Here is an 18,299-nt window from a genome sequence, read left to right as displayed (position 1 = left end):
AAACTACACACATGAATAAATATTATTACATACGTGTATTTCTTAATATCTATATAAAATTTTTGTAACAAAATGTGCACGTAACAATAAAAATGTGTGTGTGTGTAATATTTGTTTATGTCTTGTGGCTCTCAAACATTTGAAATTTATTACATGTGGCTCTAATGTTAAACATGTTTGGCCAACATTTGATTATATGGATCACAATAAAAGTAAAGTAACATTAAATTTGATATCAAAATTGGAGATGTTAAGCCTTAGTTCTTTACTTTATGCGAATTATGTATTCCTAAATAAATCCAACTCAAGTCTGCTGTATCTCCTACTTAAACAGAATGACTGCTGTGATCAATTTGGGATGAAAATCAACAATAAAAAGACACAGGCCAGAAAATAATCAAGAACATTAAAATATTAAATTAATCCTGAATAGAGAACCTATAGAACAAGTAAAACATTTCTACTATTTACACACAATTTTCAGTGGAGACAGCAAATTAAATATGCAAGTAGATAACAGAGTTAGCAAAGCCAGTATGACAGGAACTCTAATTAATAAATTTATATGCAAAAAGAGAGAGACTATTCAAAATACTAAATTAGCAGTATACAAGAGTGTTCAAACCAATTTTAACTTATGGATCTGAGAGCTGGATTAGAAACAAAGCATTTGATCAAAGACTGGAGACCACAAATATGAGAGTTGTTGTGAGAAGGATTAGGGGAGTGACAAATCGCATCAATGGCAGAATAATTTTTTAAAATGACTATTGGCATTCAGGAATTGTAATCAGAGCTAAGTTCAGGTGGTATAGTCATTTAAATAGAATTGGAGAGGAAAGGTTAGCATAACAAGTGTTTTTTGTTATGATGGAAAAAAAAAAGAAAAAAAAAAACACTTGGAAGAAGACCAAAATCTAGGCACGTTGATACAGTAAGCAGGCCAAAATATATGATGTGCCAATATTAAAAGTCCAGACATTTGAAGAGAAATTGTCAACAGGAAGTTAATAATAAGTTTTTTATGTAATACTATCATGATATCTTGTATCTCCCCCCCCCCCCCCCCCCCACGAGTATTAGGAATTTGATGATGTATATAATTCTAGAGCAGTGGTTCTCAAACTTTTTTGTCTGGCGGCACACTAAAATCAATAAATAAATTTCACAGCACCCCTAGTATTATTTGCTTTTTATAGATAGTAAAGTGCCGATTAATTGATTCTGAAAGACTCGCATATATAACCCATAAATAAATTGATATTACAGATACTAAAGATATGAAGGAAAGCGTGTTTAAAAGAAAACAGATTTTATTTAAACTAAATTGGTTTATTTTCAAACAACCCAAAAACATACAAAACAAAAGCTATTATAAAGGTTCAGATAATAAAATATGAACTTAATGTGAAATATGTCCCTGGTGGTGTTTGCATATTTCTTTGATATTAGGCCTTGTTTTTGAGAGACATATTCTCATCTCATTTTCAAGGGCCTTTAGTCTTTCTCTCTTCTTTGTTTTAATATTTACAAGTGCAGAAAAACCCAGTTCACACAAATAAGATGTAGAAAACTGCAATAAGATGTTAAGTGCTTTGAATCCTATATTAGGGTACTCCTTCATAGTGTTATCCAAAATGAATTCAGACACATTTCTGAATGCTTCAATCTCAACGTACGATCATTACTTATATCAATTAATTCTTCGGCTTCTATAAGACTTAACTCACTCATTGCTGATGTTGACTCTACAAATGGATTTCGAATCCAATCGTATAAATTGACTGAAATGTCTGGAAAATAATGGTCATTTTTTTCTTCTAACGATGTTAAATGACTGTAAATAAGCTTTAGCAGATCAGTGTTCTTACATTTTCTGGAGGCAACTTTAAGGAACATTTCTACATTGTTGGTGCTTAATTTTATCTTCCACATTTTTATTTTATCTTTAAAAGCTTTAATTTTATCTGTAGATGTCAAAATATTCTCATTTCTTCCTTGCATGTTGGAGTTCAGCTATTTCAGATGATCGAATAGGTCTGTTAAATAGGCTAGTTTGGAAAACACCAAAAATCATCTTGTAATAATTTATAGAATTCTGGTTTGTCTTCATTTTGGAAAAACATTAATATTTCTTCTTTAAGTTCAAAAAAAAAACGATCCAATACGCGACCTTTTGAAAGCCATCTTACTTCGGTATGAAGAAGAAGATTCTTGTAATGAGATTGCATCTCTTCACATAGTATCATTTGATAATCTTCTTTATTTCTTCTTCTGCCTCAGTATCAAAAATTGTTCTCACAATTGCTGAACAGGCCAGATGAATCAAGGTTTTGCTGATAGTATGAGGCTTCATTTCCTTCGCAATTATTTCAGCGACTAAATAACTCGCTTCTTGAACTCGGTCGGAAATTGTAAACTTTCTTACAAAACTTTTACTTTGTTTTTCTTGTAATCTTATTAACTCTTTGAAATATTCAGGATTTTTATTCGACAAGTTGTCATGTTTTGTGGAGAAATGTCGCAATAATTTGCTAGGAACCATAGCCTCATTTGATAGAACCAAACCACATAAAATACACTTAGGTCTGGGAATTAATTTATCACCAAACCACGTAAATCCCATTTTTAGATAGCTCTCTTGATATAAAAGAGTTTACATTCTTTTTCATTGTTCCCTTTTTACATGAACTTATTCTTTCTGTTTCTGTTGTTTCATTAGTGCTTTTTTGTTGCTGAACGTTAAAAATAGTCAAATCTTCATTAATGCAAGTATCAGTTTTTGATAATTTATTAGTGCGAATTGGTTCATTAGCTTTGTTACAAGTAGACATTTCTTGATCGTCAGAATCTTCATTTCTTTTTTTAAGGAAAAAATTATTCATGATTTTGAAGGGCATATGTAACTTTAATATTTTATTTTAAAATTTATTTCAAGTAAATAATTTTTTTTTCCGGATGGAAAAAGGAAAAACATTTGTTTACGATGTCTCTCATTATAGTTGGAATATATAACAATAAGAAAAACCTCTACTCACTGAATTAATGACTTTAATATCGTACTTCGTTTATTCTCACCGATGACAAAAGACTCATGATTTTTGTTTAAGGGAAATCATCATCATCATACATATCAAGGATTTAGGCCTAGTATGGCCTGTTCCGGCCTTAGAAGTCATTGTTGAATCGTTTAAGAGGATGTCCTGGTTTTCTTTTTCCTAATGGCTTGTACTTTAATGCTTGTTTTGGTAATCTTTCTGTTTAAGGGAAATGATCATGTATAATACTTGTCACACTGAACAGAGAAATACTAAAACAGACAGCAGGACAACTAACCATTCATTAGTTTATTTTCCCCAGTATTTATGTGCCGTCATCACATATCTAGTTACTACGACACGTGGTGATCTAATGAAATCCCAGGATATAATATAAGAGTGATACAAAAAATGGTAATTTTTATATATGCTTCATCCATTAAAATCAAAATATATAATTTTTTTTGTTTTGATTTAGTTATTTGTGGCAATTGAATATTTTGCTTTTTTCAAATAAACGATTCAAAATTTCACAGCACCCTTGTGGCATCCTAGGGTGCCGCGGCACCCAGTTTGAGAACCACTGTTCTAGAGTATAATTTTTCTCATAAAAGCATGAGAAAAATGGTTGTTTTTTTACATATATAATAAGTCATTATTTTTGTTTGCAAAGTTATGATAATCTCTTCATAGCCATAACAGTATATCTGCAAAGTATAAAGAGCAATAGTACTCAACTGGCAATGAAACTTATGGCTATAACAGAAATTGCACACTTATATATTGCAAGAAAATATTATTCTAGAAGATTGATGAACACTTGAAATTATTTTCCATTGTTGAATATGAATTTTCTCTGTTATTAATAATATGGCAGACAAAAAAGGCAAATGCAATAATATTGCAGGCAAAAATCAGAAGCCTGAATGATGGCAAGTGAAATGAATAATGGTTGTAATATTAGATAACTGATGTTCAGGAGAGAAAGCAAAGATTTAGATTTAATATAATTAACATATATTATTTCTGCTCAAGTGAAGCAGATGTACATTACTCTACAAAATTAATACAATGTGAGAATTAAAAAGTTAAGAAAGAGTGCAATTCTATAATCATCATGATTTAATATATAATTTTGTCATGCTTTAAATTATATATTCACAATGCAAAAATCATAATGAAAATATAGTATTATTATCAATCTGGGACTCCACGGAGTTGCAATATCCATTAAAAAGATAAACATATACATTCATCTTATTTGTACTCAAATAATGAACCATAAAATTGCTTTTCAATGTTAATTTCAGTTTTTTTATGAGTTTGTATTCTTCTCACCAAGTCACATCTTTCAGAGACTTTGAAACAGCAGCAGCATAAATTGCTAGATCTCCATATAAATACACAGCAATACAAAGATAAAAAATGTTTACTCCATCTGAAAAAAAGAAAAATTATAAAATAATAAATATAATTTTTTTTTAATCACAATGATATATTTTGCTATATTTCTTTGATATTATGACAAAGATAATTTATCTGTAATGAAACAGAACATGCTTTTCTCATAGTATTAAATGAAGTAATGTTATGTGTGCACCTGTTCATTTTTATCATTATTTGTATGCAATCTCACTATCCTCTCATACAATACATTCCATTCATCTGCTATACTCTATGTAGAAAACCCACTTCACAATCTCCTATTCCACAACTCCCTTGAGCTACTTTCAGGGATTCTTTCCTTGTTTTATCCTCTTGTTCTATCTTTGGAAAAATCAACCAATATCATCTTTTAAATACTGTATATTTTTGTAACAATTATATGTCTCAATCATTCCCTTGGTCTTCTATCAAAAAATCCAGCAGATTATATGGCCTCACTCCATTCTCACAGCCAACAATTTTGAAGTTCTAAAATCACTTCTGTTATCCATTTCTGTAATGTCCTCTTTCTTTCCTTCTCTAATTTTTTTTATTTTTTATTTTCCCTTCAAATCCATATGACCAGATCTCAGTAAAGCAGGTCAAATATGGTCTGATGAGGGCCTTATACAATGCGTTACATCCTTATCTCTGTTGGCCAATATTGTTCATTTTTGCAACAAAATTCATTTATGTATACTTGTGTAAACTTGGATGTATAAATGCAGGCAATGTCATATCATACACCATATCATCTTTTTTCATGCATGTATTATTGGCAATCATGAAAACTAAAAGCTCTTAAACAGTTTTTTTTTTTTTGTAAAGTAGCATTATATTATTATTATTATTAATAATAATCCAGGGAGTCCATAGATGCATCGAGGGAGAGTGTGCCAACAGCATTGAACGATTGATCTCCTTCCAACTACTAACTGTGCTCAAACGTGCTTAACTTTTTGCGTGAGCCATTAGTAGCAGAAGCTCTACCAATCGACCTACCTTTGCTGGCAATCTACCAGATGTTTCTATAAAATATCTAGTAACAGATCTTTATAATGAAGAACACTAGAAGTTTCAGAAGATTTGAAAAAACGTAAGGAAATTTAAGTAATAGACTTGGTTTTCTTAAATGCTGTTGTAATGCAGATATAGTTCCTAACATGTAGGCTATTAAATCATGTACTGTACATAGGATTTATCAAACATCTAGCAGTACCTTACTATTAGATCTCCTTCATTATATCCAAGAAGATTTTCTTTTCAAATAGTGTTGAAATCTGTGAACTTGAAAACCAGAAGAATGTTTTGAACATGAACATTTTGACTTAGTTTGTAGAATTTCTTTCCTTAGTCAGATGAGCACACTTAAACTGCAAATGAGGAGTGATTCAGATTCACAAGTTTGAAATGTTAGAAGAAAGAAGCCAACAGTTTGAAATGTTAGAAGAAAGAAGCCAACACTTTGTTCAATCACCATCTAGTACTCTCTGTGACAAATGGGTTATAAACAGGGCTAGAAAAATCTGGTGCTGACTCACCAGATTTGTCTGGCTCACCAGTCAGACAAATATCTCACTCATTAGATATTAGAATGGGTATACTCTACCAAAGTTACTGGATATATCATAGCCATGTGAAAATTCCTGGAGCTGGTCAATTTATGAGTTTTGGTTAATGTTATGGTTCAGTTTACTCCTATGATGATTCTATTGTATGAAGCTCTGTTAGACCACATCTGGATTACTGTGCACAGATTTGGTTGCTGGGATTTGAAGGGGATAAATTAACCTTGGGGAGAGTGCAAAGGGGAATAACCAAAATGATAGCAGGACTATACAATGTTAGCTATGAGGATAGATTGAGGGCATGCAGACTGCACAGTTTGGTAGATAGAAGGAAGAGAATGATATGAATGAGACATTTAAACTGTTCAGAGGTAGTTACAGTTGACACTAGGGAGTTTTTTTGTAATGGTAAAAGAAGAGGAAGGTGCAAGGACAAAAGATCATCCCTGGAAGTTACTAAAGAAGGTAATGAGTAAGAGGGTGATGAGTACCTTTTATACATGAAGGGTGGTTGGATCATGGAATGCACTGCCTGATAGCCTGGTGAGAGAATGAACAGTGAATGACTTAAGGAATGGTATGATAAGCTTGTTTATTTGTGTTGTTTAAGATGGGTTTCCCATAATGAGTCTTATGCCTCCATGGAGGTCCTGAATAATAATGATAAATTCATGGTTCATACAACATGAACTTTGCTACTCTTTGCTAGAATGAGAAAGCAAAAATGACCCAGAAGAAGTAAAGTGATGATGGGAAGAAAAAGAAGAGCAAACAAAAGAAGAAGAAGAATGAAAAGAGCCAAAACCATTGTAGGAGGTTACCAATCCAGTATGAACAGTTATCCCACATGAAGGGATAAAAAAGGAGGGAAAAAAAATGATATGGTTGAGGCATTTTAACTTGTTGGCATGAACATATTGCAATGCTGTCCTGAAAAAAATCTCAGTGGGATTGTCCAAATGGCAGAAATAAGAACAAGAGTCAACCTTGAAAGTACTTTTTTTTTTTATGCATGGTGAGTAGAATGTAATGCTAGAGAGGAGTGAGTGTACATCTAGGAATAAACTGAAGATATGGTATCACTGTGACACTGTATTAGATACAGATTTCCCAAAACAAGTGTTTGATGTCCCACTTAACCCTGAAATCATTACTCTGCAGACTGTATGAGTTAACAATACACAACCAAACATAAAGATAATGACTTGGAAGGCCTTCTGATCAGCTAGTGAATAATCTTACCACTACTATTCAGTCAGTTGTGCAAGGAGTAAATCCGAGTAAAGTGTTTAAGGGAGAAAACTGCTCAGACAATGACTGGTAAATGAAATTTTAATGGTTGTTATAGTTTGGAATTACAACAGAACTAAGGTTATCAGGCGAGTACATTAAGTTTGTTAATTGTATGTGTCCTTCTTGGGTTTTTCATTCTCTTCTATAAGAAGAAAAATGCAAGCTTATGGAATATAAAATCCTTTTATGTTCCATAAAAAATTCTTAGATGATGTGGTAAGTGATAACGAATTCTTAGCAAAGAATTCATTATCACTTACTCTGTATATTTACCAACTTCAATTTATCTTAAACAATCATGAACAGTCATTCAATGAGGAACATACATGAAGGAAGAAAATTAAAATTTCTTGAATGCTTTCAAATACACTTCACAAATATAAATTGTCTCAGTTCCAAACTTAATTATGCCAATTTCGTCATCCAATGTGTAAAATCCATCTGTAAAATCAGTTACTTTAATCATTACTTATTTCAAAGCTGAATTTGTGCATCACTTGTTATATTTGAAATATCCTTTGGCTAAAACTTATCTTGTTCCATCACATTTATATGCTATTGAATGATTATCTTAATGCCAACAATCATTCTGAATTTTTTTGATTTACTTCCTTTAAATCTATATTTTCTCCCATCTAACTTTCTTAAGAGTAAAGACATCTTATTCACAAGCTCAACTTATTTACTTCTTCCAAATGCAATGATCCAGAAAGTAAAAGTGGCAGAGGGAGAATCAAAGCACTTGCTAATCACAATGATCATAGAAGTAGAAGGAAGGGAAATAAATTATGCCTTTTTTGTCAAATGCTATGCCCTTTTTAACTACATGAACAGCGTGAACAAAGACTACAAACAAAGGTATAAGAACACAAGAGGTCTGTATGCACATAATGTTGTTTTCCTCATTATTCTGATGGACCACCTGAATTCATGATACCACCATATTCATCTAATTATTATTATTCCATTTTAAATCTTCATATTTAGGCCTTGATTTTGCAACAAAAAGTGTGCCAAGAGTGACAAAGTACTTGCCAACAAATTATCAGTACACCATAGTTACAAGGTGATCAGTATTCATTCTATTAAATTATGGAGACAACTAATGCGTTATATTAATAACGATTTAATGCAAACCAAAATAATTACCTGAAGCTCTGTCCTTCATATCAAAATCATCATCTGGAGTATAAATACACTGCTTGAAAAGAAGTCAATGGATACCACAGTGTCTGTTGACGTCTTTTCAAAGGAACAAACAGGCCATGGTGCCCACCTTAATATGCAGATCTCCTTTTGATGTGATGACTGCAGCAAAATACACAGTGATGACTACTTTCCACAAGAAGTAGTCATCGCTTTCCACAAGAAGTGCATCTACCAGTGGGTGCACCACTGGCAGATGCACTTCTATACTCATCTGTCTACATCTGTATGTAGACAGATGAGTATGATAGAGATCAATGAGAATTTTGGACCATTCTTCCTGTAGGCATGTAATGAGGTCGTGGATTGTTGTGGGGCAGACGTCCCTTGACCTCACCCGACACTCCAGTTCATCCCACAGATGTTCAAAAGGGGATCAGGACTCTATGGAGGCCAGTCAAGTGTGATGACGTTCATGTCCACAAACCATACAGTTACAGCAGCACTGTTATAACGTGGTGCATTGTCTTGCTGAAAGAGATAATGGTCAGTTCTGTAGAAATGCCCACAAAGTAGGAAGTATTGCATTGTCCAGAATGTTCAGATACCTCTCAGTATACTTCAATGTTCGTGGCACCACAAACAGAGGCCCAAGACCAAACCAGGAAAAACAGGACCATACCATCACATTGCCACCCGTGAATTTCAAAATATTGCAGAAAAATATTGTGACCCTTAGTTCTGAATGCTTTGTGCAAATCTGAGTTCTAGTCAATACCCAGAACTCTGTATTCAATGTGTTGGTCAATGAATGGCAGTTTTTATATATTATTCTTCATAGCACCTTATGGTCACATCTGGTGAGTGTGGTGGATCATCCACTGTACGTAGTACTTGCAGATGGAAGTGCAGGGAGTCCTTGTACTTGACTCCCTGCACTTCCATCTCAGTATGGTATCAATGACTGTTGACCTGACCTGAGACAGTCCAATTTGCCAAACAGATATGCCTGCAAAATGGCATCTTATCACAATGTCACTTTCAAATTCCGTTAGTTCCCTTCTTGCAGCCCTTTCATCTAGACACATTTGCATTGATTCAGGAGCATCATATTCCACCAATTTATACTGGTAGATATCAGTAGTGCACTCAGGGTTTAATTTTTTTTTTTTTTTGGTGTGTGTGGGGGGGGGGGGGGAGTTGAGTAGACGATTTGAGAATACACACTATGCATCGCATACGATCTACAATGATCGCTAATTCATAAGTAGTATAGAAATGGAAGACACAACACAACATTAAAAAAAAATGAATTTTATTAATTAGTAAAAGATATTTCGAAAATTTTCTAGTGTTTTTTCCTTTTCTTTGGGGGGACAGGGTCCCTTGCCCCCCCTCTGGGTGCACCACTGGTAGATATACATGACTCGTTACATGGCACTATGTGCCATAGGGATGTGTCCATTGACTTCTTTACAAGCAGTACATGTACATGCATGCACAGAGGGATAAGCTATGTTACAATGCACATTGCTAAAGTCACATTAATTTAGTAACTTGTAGTACTACTGGCCTGTCAAAAGAAGCAAAAAAAAAATTACTGCCAGAATCCTGTTACCTGTCTGGCAAGAAATTACTCACAAATAAATCAGAACAAAACTGGTATTAATGATGGTCAATACATGAAATCACTGCTGAAATTACTGTAGAGCAATAAAGTGAGGGTCTTCCAGAGAACCTGAAACAAATCATACAAAAAACTTGGTGTGGACACAAATTTATGGAAGCCTGGGAAATTCTGATCAACTAACCTAATCTAAACAATAATAGTGGCATGAAAATGTCACAGCTGAATGTGAGCTATCATGGGATTTTTACGCTATTATTGTTTAGATTAGGATGGATGAGAAGAAGACATAATCAAAAACTATATGAATTCTATATATCTCCACTTCTAGCTGATTAAATCAGATCCTTCAGACTGAGACGGCTTGGTCATGTGGAAAGAATTATTATCATTATTATCATTATTCAGGCCTCCATGGAGTCAAAAGACTCATTGTGGGAGGTCCTTCCTAAGAAACATAAAGTCTATCATACCACTCCTTAAACTCATTGACCGTTCTCGCTCTCACCACTCCATCAGGCAATGCATTCCATGGTTCAACCACCCTCCATGCAAAGAAACCACTCCTCACCCTCTTGCTCACAGATTCCTTTCGTAACTTCCAGGGATGGCCTCTTGTCATCACTCCTTCCTGCTGTTCAACCAAGCGAAAGAACTCCCCAGTGTCAACCCTGTAACCACCTCTCAACAGTTTAAAAGTCTCAATCATATCACCCCTCCTTCTTCTATCCACCAAACTCTGCAGTCCACACTCCCTCAGCCGATCCTCATAACTAACATTGTACAGTCCTGAAACCATCTTTGTTATCTGCCTTTGTACCCTTTCCACAGTTAATTTATCCCCATCAAATCCTAGGGACCAAATCTGAGAACAATAGTCTATGTGTGGTCGGATGTGAGGAGAGAATGGATAAACAAGCATTCAAGGTGAAGTCTGATGGATAGCGACCTACAGGAAGACCATGGATGTGATGGGAGGAAAATATCCAAAAAAGACTTAGTTGAGATGGGAATCCAGGATTGGTGAAAAAAGAGCTCAAGACAGTGTTATAGCTCTGCAGCAAAAAACCTTAGAGATTCAGCTAAGGAAGGAGGAGGATGGCTGATCCAAAATTTCTCAGGCTTCCTTAAATTTGTGTTCATACTACCAAGTTTTTATATGATTGTAAGGAACAGGTAGCTACTACTGTTAACAAGCTATTACCACCTTATACATACTCTCCAAGAATTTATGGTGTTCCTAAAGCACACCAACATAATGTTCTGCTTTGTTAAAGGCATAGATAGCCCTAATAATTACTAGTTAAGAAGTTAAGAACCAACAGAGATTTCAGATTTTGAACCAGATGGGAAGGAAATCAGAGTGTTCTGCTCTGTGTACATTAAATAGCTACATGTAGAAAGATGATTGTTTGTCAGACTTGTTTAGCTGGAACAATGACAAGTTGCATGATGGAATGCAAACCTGCCACGGAAGAATGCTGTTATGTTCAGTGCAGGTAATGTTATGAAAATTGATCCCAATAGCTTGAATATTCTCTTTAACATGCATACCAAAAGAATGTAAGGCAATCTGACTATGTGAAATTGACACTCCCAAAGCATCAATGCACAAGGAGTTGGTGGGTCTCCACCCTCCTATATAAAACATACCACACAGTAGCTACCGTAAAACAAGATGCTTGGCAAAGATGATTTATTAGTCACAATTATTCTTGTAGAGCAAATTTCTGTATAATTTTATAACACTGTCAGGATAAAAGCAAAACAACCAACAGAGGTCTCAGATTCTGAACCAGATAGGAAGGAAATCAGAGTGTTCAGCTCTGTGCACATTAAATGGCTACATCCAGACAGATGATTGATTGTCAGACTTCCTTAGCTGACACAGTGAGAAGTTGCATGATGGTGTGCAAACTTGCCACAGAAGAATGAAATTGATGCCAATAGCTTACATATTCTCTCTGTGTGCATATTCTGACTGTGTGAAATTGAGCCTCCCAAAGCAGAGAAAAGATACTAGTCTATGTAGTATGGTCTGGAATAGACTATTTTTAGGGGCAAAGATGATTTATTAGTCACAATTCTTCTTATAGAACAAATTTCTGTATAATTTTATAACACTGTTAGGATAAAAGCAAAACAACCAACAGAGGTCTCAGATTTTGAACCAGATGGGCAGTTAGGAGATAAATGTTCCTGCCTGACTGACAGAGCAAGTTTACTTGCATCGATATAAAGATTTTGAATGGGTAATGTGCAAAAAGTACCAATAGCTACCTGTAATCTCTGATGATGGATAGAATCAAAAGCAGCAGAACCACAGACTTGGGACCCATAATCCAGCTTTGAACACACAAATGCATGATAAAGGTGAAGTAATGAAGATTGATCTAAACCTCCATTGAGGAGAGAGAGAGAGAGAGAGAGGAGATTCAGTGCTCTCTTGGCTTCTGATGCTAATGGAATAAAACTTTGTCCCATTCTTAACAGAATCTGAATGAAGAGTGTGTTTTCAACAGAAGTGTACAAAGCCACTTTTTTTCTGCTAAAATCCTGAATTGATCAATTGATTGTTCAAAGTGTCTTTCAATTATCCTCATGTTACAGCATTGACAGTAAATAGTGAAATCATTAAAATATTGAGTTAAAATTCCCACTGTAGGAAATGCTCAAAATACAGAGCACTGCCTACAGCAGGAGGAAGCTGTTCAATGATTGAATTAACTATGCCAGCAAAAACTGTCAGACCTTAAGACAGAACCTTGAGGAACATCCTCTTCTTGATGATATATGGCTGAGATGGCATATTTCCCACTCTGAATTCAAAGACTTGGCTAGACAGAAAGTTTTTAATAAATAACGGAAACTGCTCTCTGAGACCTAGGTTATAGAGGGCTTTTAATATGCCATATCAGGCTGTATCATAAGCTTTTTCAATGTCAAAGAACAGTGAAACCAGATGTTCTCATTTTAGAGATGCATCTCTATTACAAGTTTCTAAATGGAGAGAAGATCACTGCATTCAAAATGTTACAGAAGTTCAGCATTAACCATTTTTTTCCAATATCTTAGACAGAAAGATATCTTACAGTTAGTCAGAGCAACAGGGAGATAATAGTTGGCTTTTATTGGATCCTTTCCCAGTTTTTATTATTATTATTATGTGACATCTCCAGGGAGTCCAAAGACTTATTGAGGGAGAGTGTGCCAACAGCATCGAATGACTGATCCCCTTCCAACTAACCACACTCAACTTGCTTAACTTCTTGCATGAGCCATTAGTAGCAGAGGCTCTACCAATCGACCAACCTTAGAATGGCAATGACAACTGACTTAAGCCAAGAATTCAGAAACTCTTCCTCTGAAAATAATCTGCTGTATTGTAAGAGGAGATCCATGGAAGATGTTTTATCATCTCATAATGAATTTCATTGAAACCTACCGAATTAGCATAACAGAGTATAAGAGCCCTTTTTAGTTCCTCCTTAACAAAAGATTGATTGCATGGTTTTAGTGCACTGGTAGAAAACTTTAACACTACATTAATAGAAAGTAGATCATCCAGCATATGGGAGAAGGCTGGATGATCTCCCTGACAGTTGATACATTTAGCTTTCTTTGCAAAGCAAGAGTTTATCATTATGCTCTTTACTACCACATCAGACACAGATGGTAGAGCCACAACAAGCAGTTTGGGCATGCCATTATTTATGACATTTAAAACATCTCAGTGGATTAGAGATATACAACCTAACAGGACAATTGGGATATCCTGCTTTTAGAGATGTTTAAGGTTTAGGTGTATCAAAAAGTAATGATGATGTTCCTGGGTGGAACGAGTTACCATTTCTATATATCAGGATGCACTTCATACAAGTCACTCCCTGATCTTTAAGCTCTGAACACATTTCCTCATCTGGAACATCAAGAAAATCCCATTGTGATATCACTCCTATATCAGAATGGGACTTATGAATTGGAAACTTCCAGCCAAGCCTTTTGGTCTCTTGCCAAAGCAATTGGCTGTAACTTCTGCCAACACTATTCCCATCCCTATCATACTCAGATGGCTCTATTGCATCATTGGCAACAGAAAAAGCCAATCTCTTGGATTTGCTTCCAATGCACGCATAACTGACAAATGTAAATCCACCCCGCACCACCAACCCAATTATCCCCTATAATCTTTTTCTAGAAAGAGATCATAAAAATATTGTTCAAATTAGACACAAAAAAGTTTCCTGGTGCTGATGGCATTCCTCCAATTTTCTTGAAGGCTTGTGCACCAGAACTGACTCCTATCCTATGTCACCTATATACTCTCTTACTCCACCGGTATCTATCACACAGCCTAGACTCACCTCAACTCACACTATATTCAAACCAATTCCCAAGAAGGACAACAAATTACTGTTGTCTAACTACAGTCCTATCGCACCCCAATCTTGTCTAAGGTAATGGAGAAAATCATCGATTTCCGATTCCTACACTACCTACCTCGAAGGCACTCAAGCTAATAAACGACCACCAGTATGTTTTCCCATTGCTGCCGATCAACAGGAGATTTACTCACCCATCTCTACACAAATGCCATGAAAAAGTTTGGTGAATCTCAAGGGGTTGCACTTGATATCTCCAAAGCTTTTGACTGGGTCTGGCACAAAAGCTTACTAAGCAAACTTCCATATTTGGTCTGTCTCAGGACTTCTGCAGCTGGACTGCCAGCTTTCTGCTTGGATGCACACTGTGTGATAGTAGATGGTTCCATATCCTCTCACCATTCAACTAATGCCGGGGTTCCACAAGGTTCTGTTCTCTCACCAATCCTTTTCCTTCTATATAAACCTACTCCAGTTGACCTTCAACCCAATACACAGTTTTGCAGATTACAGCACATTGCACTCCTCCCTTTCATTTGATAAACCTTACTCTGTACAACTCACCTCAACACCAATGCCTTCAATTCTGATAACCTCATAGCTAGTTTGTGAGTCAAGCGCAGTGACATGTATAAGAAGAGCTCCTGACTGGGATAAGTTTTCTAGGAATAAATAAATATATATGGGTAATTGTTTGAGTAAGAGAGGCTGTAAACATTGTGCACTACTGGTTTTATTAGTGTGGGGGATTTTTTCTGCCAAAACTTAAACACGAAATCGTTATTATTAGACTTAGTAACATGCAAAAAATGGCAGCAGCATTGTTATTCTATGACTTTAATTTAGATTTCAGTCGTTTTGTTAAGTGTGAGGTCTGTTATATGTATTCTTTCGATTACATAAATGATTTGTGGATATTTGGTGAGGAGGGAAGGAGGGTGTGTGCGAAGTGTGACCTAAACGAGGAACTGATGAATGCAAATATGAAATTGATGACAGAAAGTGCCAGTAGCGAGATTGTCGAGGGGAGAATGAGTGCACGTTTAAAAGAGCAGGATGGTGAGAAAGAGAAGTGAAAAAATGTTAAAAAAATCAGTAAAAAAGAAAAAGAGCGATTTGAAAACCGTAACGGATGTTAAAAGCGACGAAAGTGAGGTGAGAGTGGCGGAAGGAAACGAAACTGAGAGAACGAATGAAACAAGAAATGGCATGACTCAGAAATCGAAAGTGAAAAAAATTGAAAGAATGGATGATAGCGAAAGTTCGACGCATGTTGGACTGAAAGTACAGAAACAAAGAAAGATGAATGAGTGTGAAAATGGGAAGAATGATATTGATTCTCGTAGACAGGCTTATACGTTGGTTATGCATTTCTAAATCACTTAGGGAATTGAAACAACGTAGATCTGAATATAAATTAAATAATACTTTAATAGATATTTCGGCAATGTCACATTGCCATTTTCTAAAGGAACTTACAAAAAGGCAGGTGCACACAGGCACTAACAATACAGTAACTGAGAATGAAGATATGAATCTATCGTTCTCCTAGAAGTCCTGATGGTGCCCTCTGGCGGGCTAAGTAGGCGTTCTTGGCCGTTGGGCTGAAGGTCTGCTGATGTATGCCTCCCAAATTTGGGGCAGTCGCATATAACCAAATTTGTTGAGGTTTGGAGAGTTTCTTAGGGCAGAGGCTGATTCCATAAATAATCTTTTGAATTTATATTTGCTCCGGTGTATTATTGTTGCTTTCTTCCACCGTATTCTGTGGCGAGTATCCAGAGCATGGTCGGCAAGACCAGAATGGCTATACTTGTAAAACCGGATGTAGTCCTTGTGTTCAGAAATTCTGATATTCGCTGTCGTGCCTGTTTGGCCAAAGTACGACAGTTTACAACTGCAAGGGACCTGGTATACACCAGGTAGGTCTAGGGGAAGTGGTTGGTCTTTGGTAGAGCGGATAAGGGATGCCAATTTTCTGTAAGGCCTGTAACAGGAGGTGAGGTCATGTTTTTTTAGAATTTAGGTAATTTTTTCTGAGGTGCCTCGGATGTAGGGAATGGTGATGGATTTAGAGTAATCTTTTTTGTGGAGGGGGGGAGAAGGGGGCTGTGGTTTGTAGGTTTTAATATTTTTTGGATTTTTTTGGGGGGGGTAGCCATTGGCTGAGAAAGTGCTGAGGATGTGATTTAGTTCAATGTTAAGGGCTATGTCGTTAGAACAGATTAGTTTAGCCCTGTTGTATAGTGTTTTTACCACTCCATATTGTTGTGAGGTGGGGGGGATTGTTGGTGGATGTATCTGCCTGTATGGGTGGGTTTTCTGTAAACTGAGAAAACCAAAGTTCCATCAGGCTGGCGGGTGACTAGTGTGTCTAGGAAAGGGAGGCAGTTGTTTTCCTCTTTTTCCGGGGTGAACTTGATTCTGGCGTGTTGGTTGTTTAAGTGTGTAAGGAAGGAGAGGAGTGTTTCAGAGCCATGTGGCCAAATAGCGAACACATCATCAACGTAGCGAAGCCATATGGTTGGTTTTTGTGGGGCAGAGGCTAAGGCTTTTTCCTCAAAGGTCTCCATAAAAAATTGGCCAAGGGTGGGGAGAGTGGTGAGCCCATGGCTGTCCCCTCTATTTGTTTGTAGAATTTTCCCTGCCAAACGAAATAGCCTGAATTCATTGTGAACTGAAATAGGGCTGAGATATCGGGGGAAAATTTAGCTTGGATTAGCTCTAAAGTTTCCTTGAGTGGGACATTTGTGAATAAGGAGGAGACGTCGAAGCTGACCATTATGTCAGTATGTTGGAGTGTAAGGTTTTCTATGCTGGCTTTGAAGTGGGCTGAGTTTTTTTATGTGTGATGGTGTGTTGCCAGCATAGTGTGTGAGCTCTTTGGCCAAATGTTTAGCTAATTTGTATGTGGGGGAATCAATGCCATCCACTATGGGACGTAATGGCACATTTTCTTTATGTATTTTTGGGAGTCCGTAAATACGGGGGGGGGGGGGTATAGAGTTAAACAGTTTTAATCTGTTGGTAACTTCTACAGGCCAAGAAGTGACTTTCTTAAGGAGGCTGTGAAGTTTTCTAATTTGTGAGTTGGTGGGATTGTAATTGATAAGGAGGTAAGTAGCCCGATCTAATAGAAGAGCATTCAGCTTACCTTTGTAGTCCTTTTGGTTAAGTACTACAGTTGCATTTCCTTTATCCGCTTTGGTGATAACTAATTCTTTATTATTTCTCAATTCCTGTAGGGCTTTAAATTCCTTGTTGGATATATTGGTTTTGGGTGGTTTTGCTATGGAAAGGACACAAGCTACATCCAGTCTTACACTGTTGGCGATTTGATGTGGAAGGTGGCGGATTCCTCTTTCAATCTGGATCATAATATCCTCACCTGGTATTTTTTTGGGAGCAATGGCGAAGTTGTGGCCACGTGAAAGCACGTTGAGAGCTTCAGGCTTCAGGGTGACTGAAGAAAGGTTGATTATGGTGTTGGTAGCAAGTTTTGGATTGACGGTAGAATTCTTTTTTAATTTATCGAATTTCTTCATCTGTCGGCCTCGTATCTTTTCAAACTCTTTGTCTGCGGCGGTACACGAGATGTCATGTAAAATTGACCACAGTTCGTGATTCAAAGTGCACGAAAGTTCATCTTCGAGGGTACGAATAGCTTCGTTAATTTCGGCTAAGCCTAACCGCGTGGTGATGATTTGTTCGCGAAGTAACGCGTAGCTAGCGCGGTTGTATATACGGAGCGCTTTTTGCGAAACAAAACGGTGCTTCAATTTTACACAGTTCGGGCTTACCTTGTTATCCCGGCAGCGTT

General features: G+C 36.3%; 1 protein-coding gene across 1 annotated transcript in view; it reads right to left on the bottom strand.

Annotated features, from left to right (window-relative positions):
- The window catches only part of LOC150102941 (putative sodium-coupled neutral amino acid transporter 12), a 404,858-nt gene that overhangs the window by 141,847 nt on the left and 244,712 nt on the right, over positions 1 to 18,299 (bottom strand). Inside the window, exon 7 of the mRNA XM_090397467.1 lies at positions 4,377 to 4,476. Coding sequence (XP_090253593.1) covers positions 4,377 to 4,476 — 100 coding nt within the window. The remainder of the gene's footprint in view (positions 1 to 4,376; positions 4,477 to 18,299) is intronic.

This window comes from Typopeltis vanoorti, chromosome 9 (assembly GCF_054136105.1).
Source record: "Typopeltis vanoorti isolate ZY-2024b chromosome 9, IOZ_Tvanoo_1.0, whole genome shotgun sequence".
NCBI classification, from domain to species: Eukaryota; Metazoa; Arthropoda; class Arachnida; order Uropygi; family Thelyphonidae; genus Typopeltis; species Typopeltis vanoorti.
This window is presented reverse-complemented; position numbering and strand designations above follow the sequence as displayed.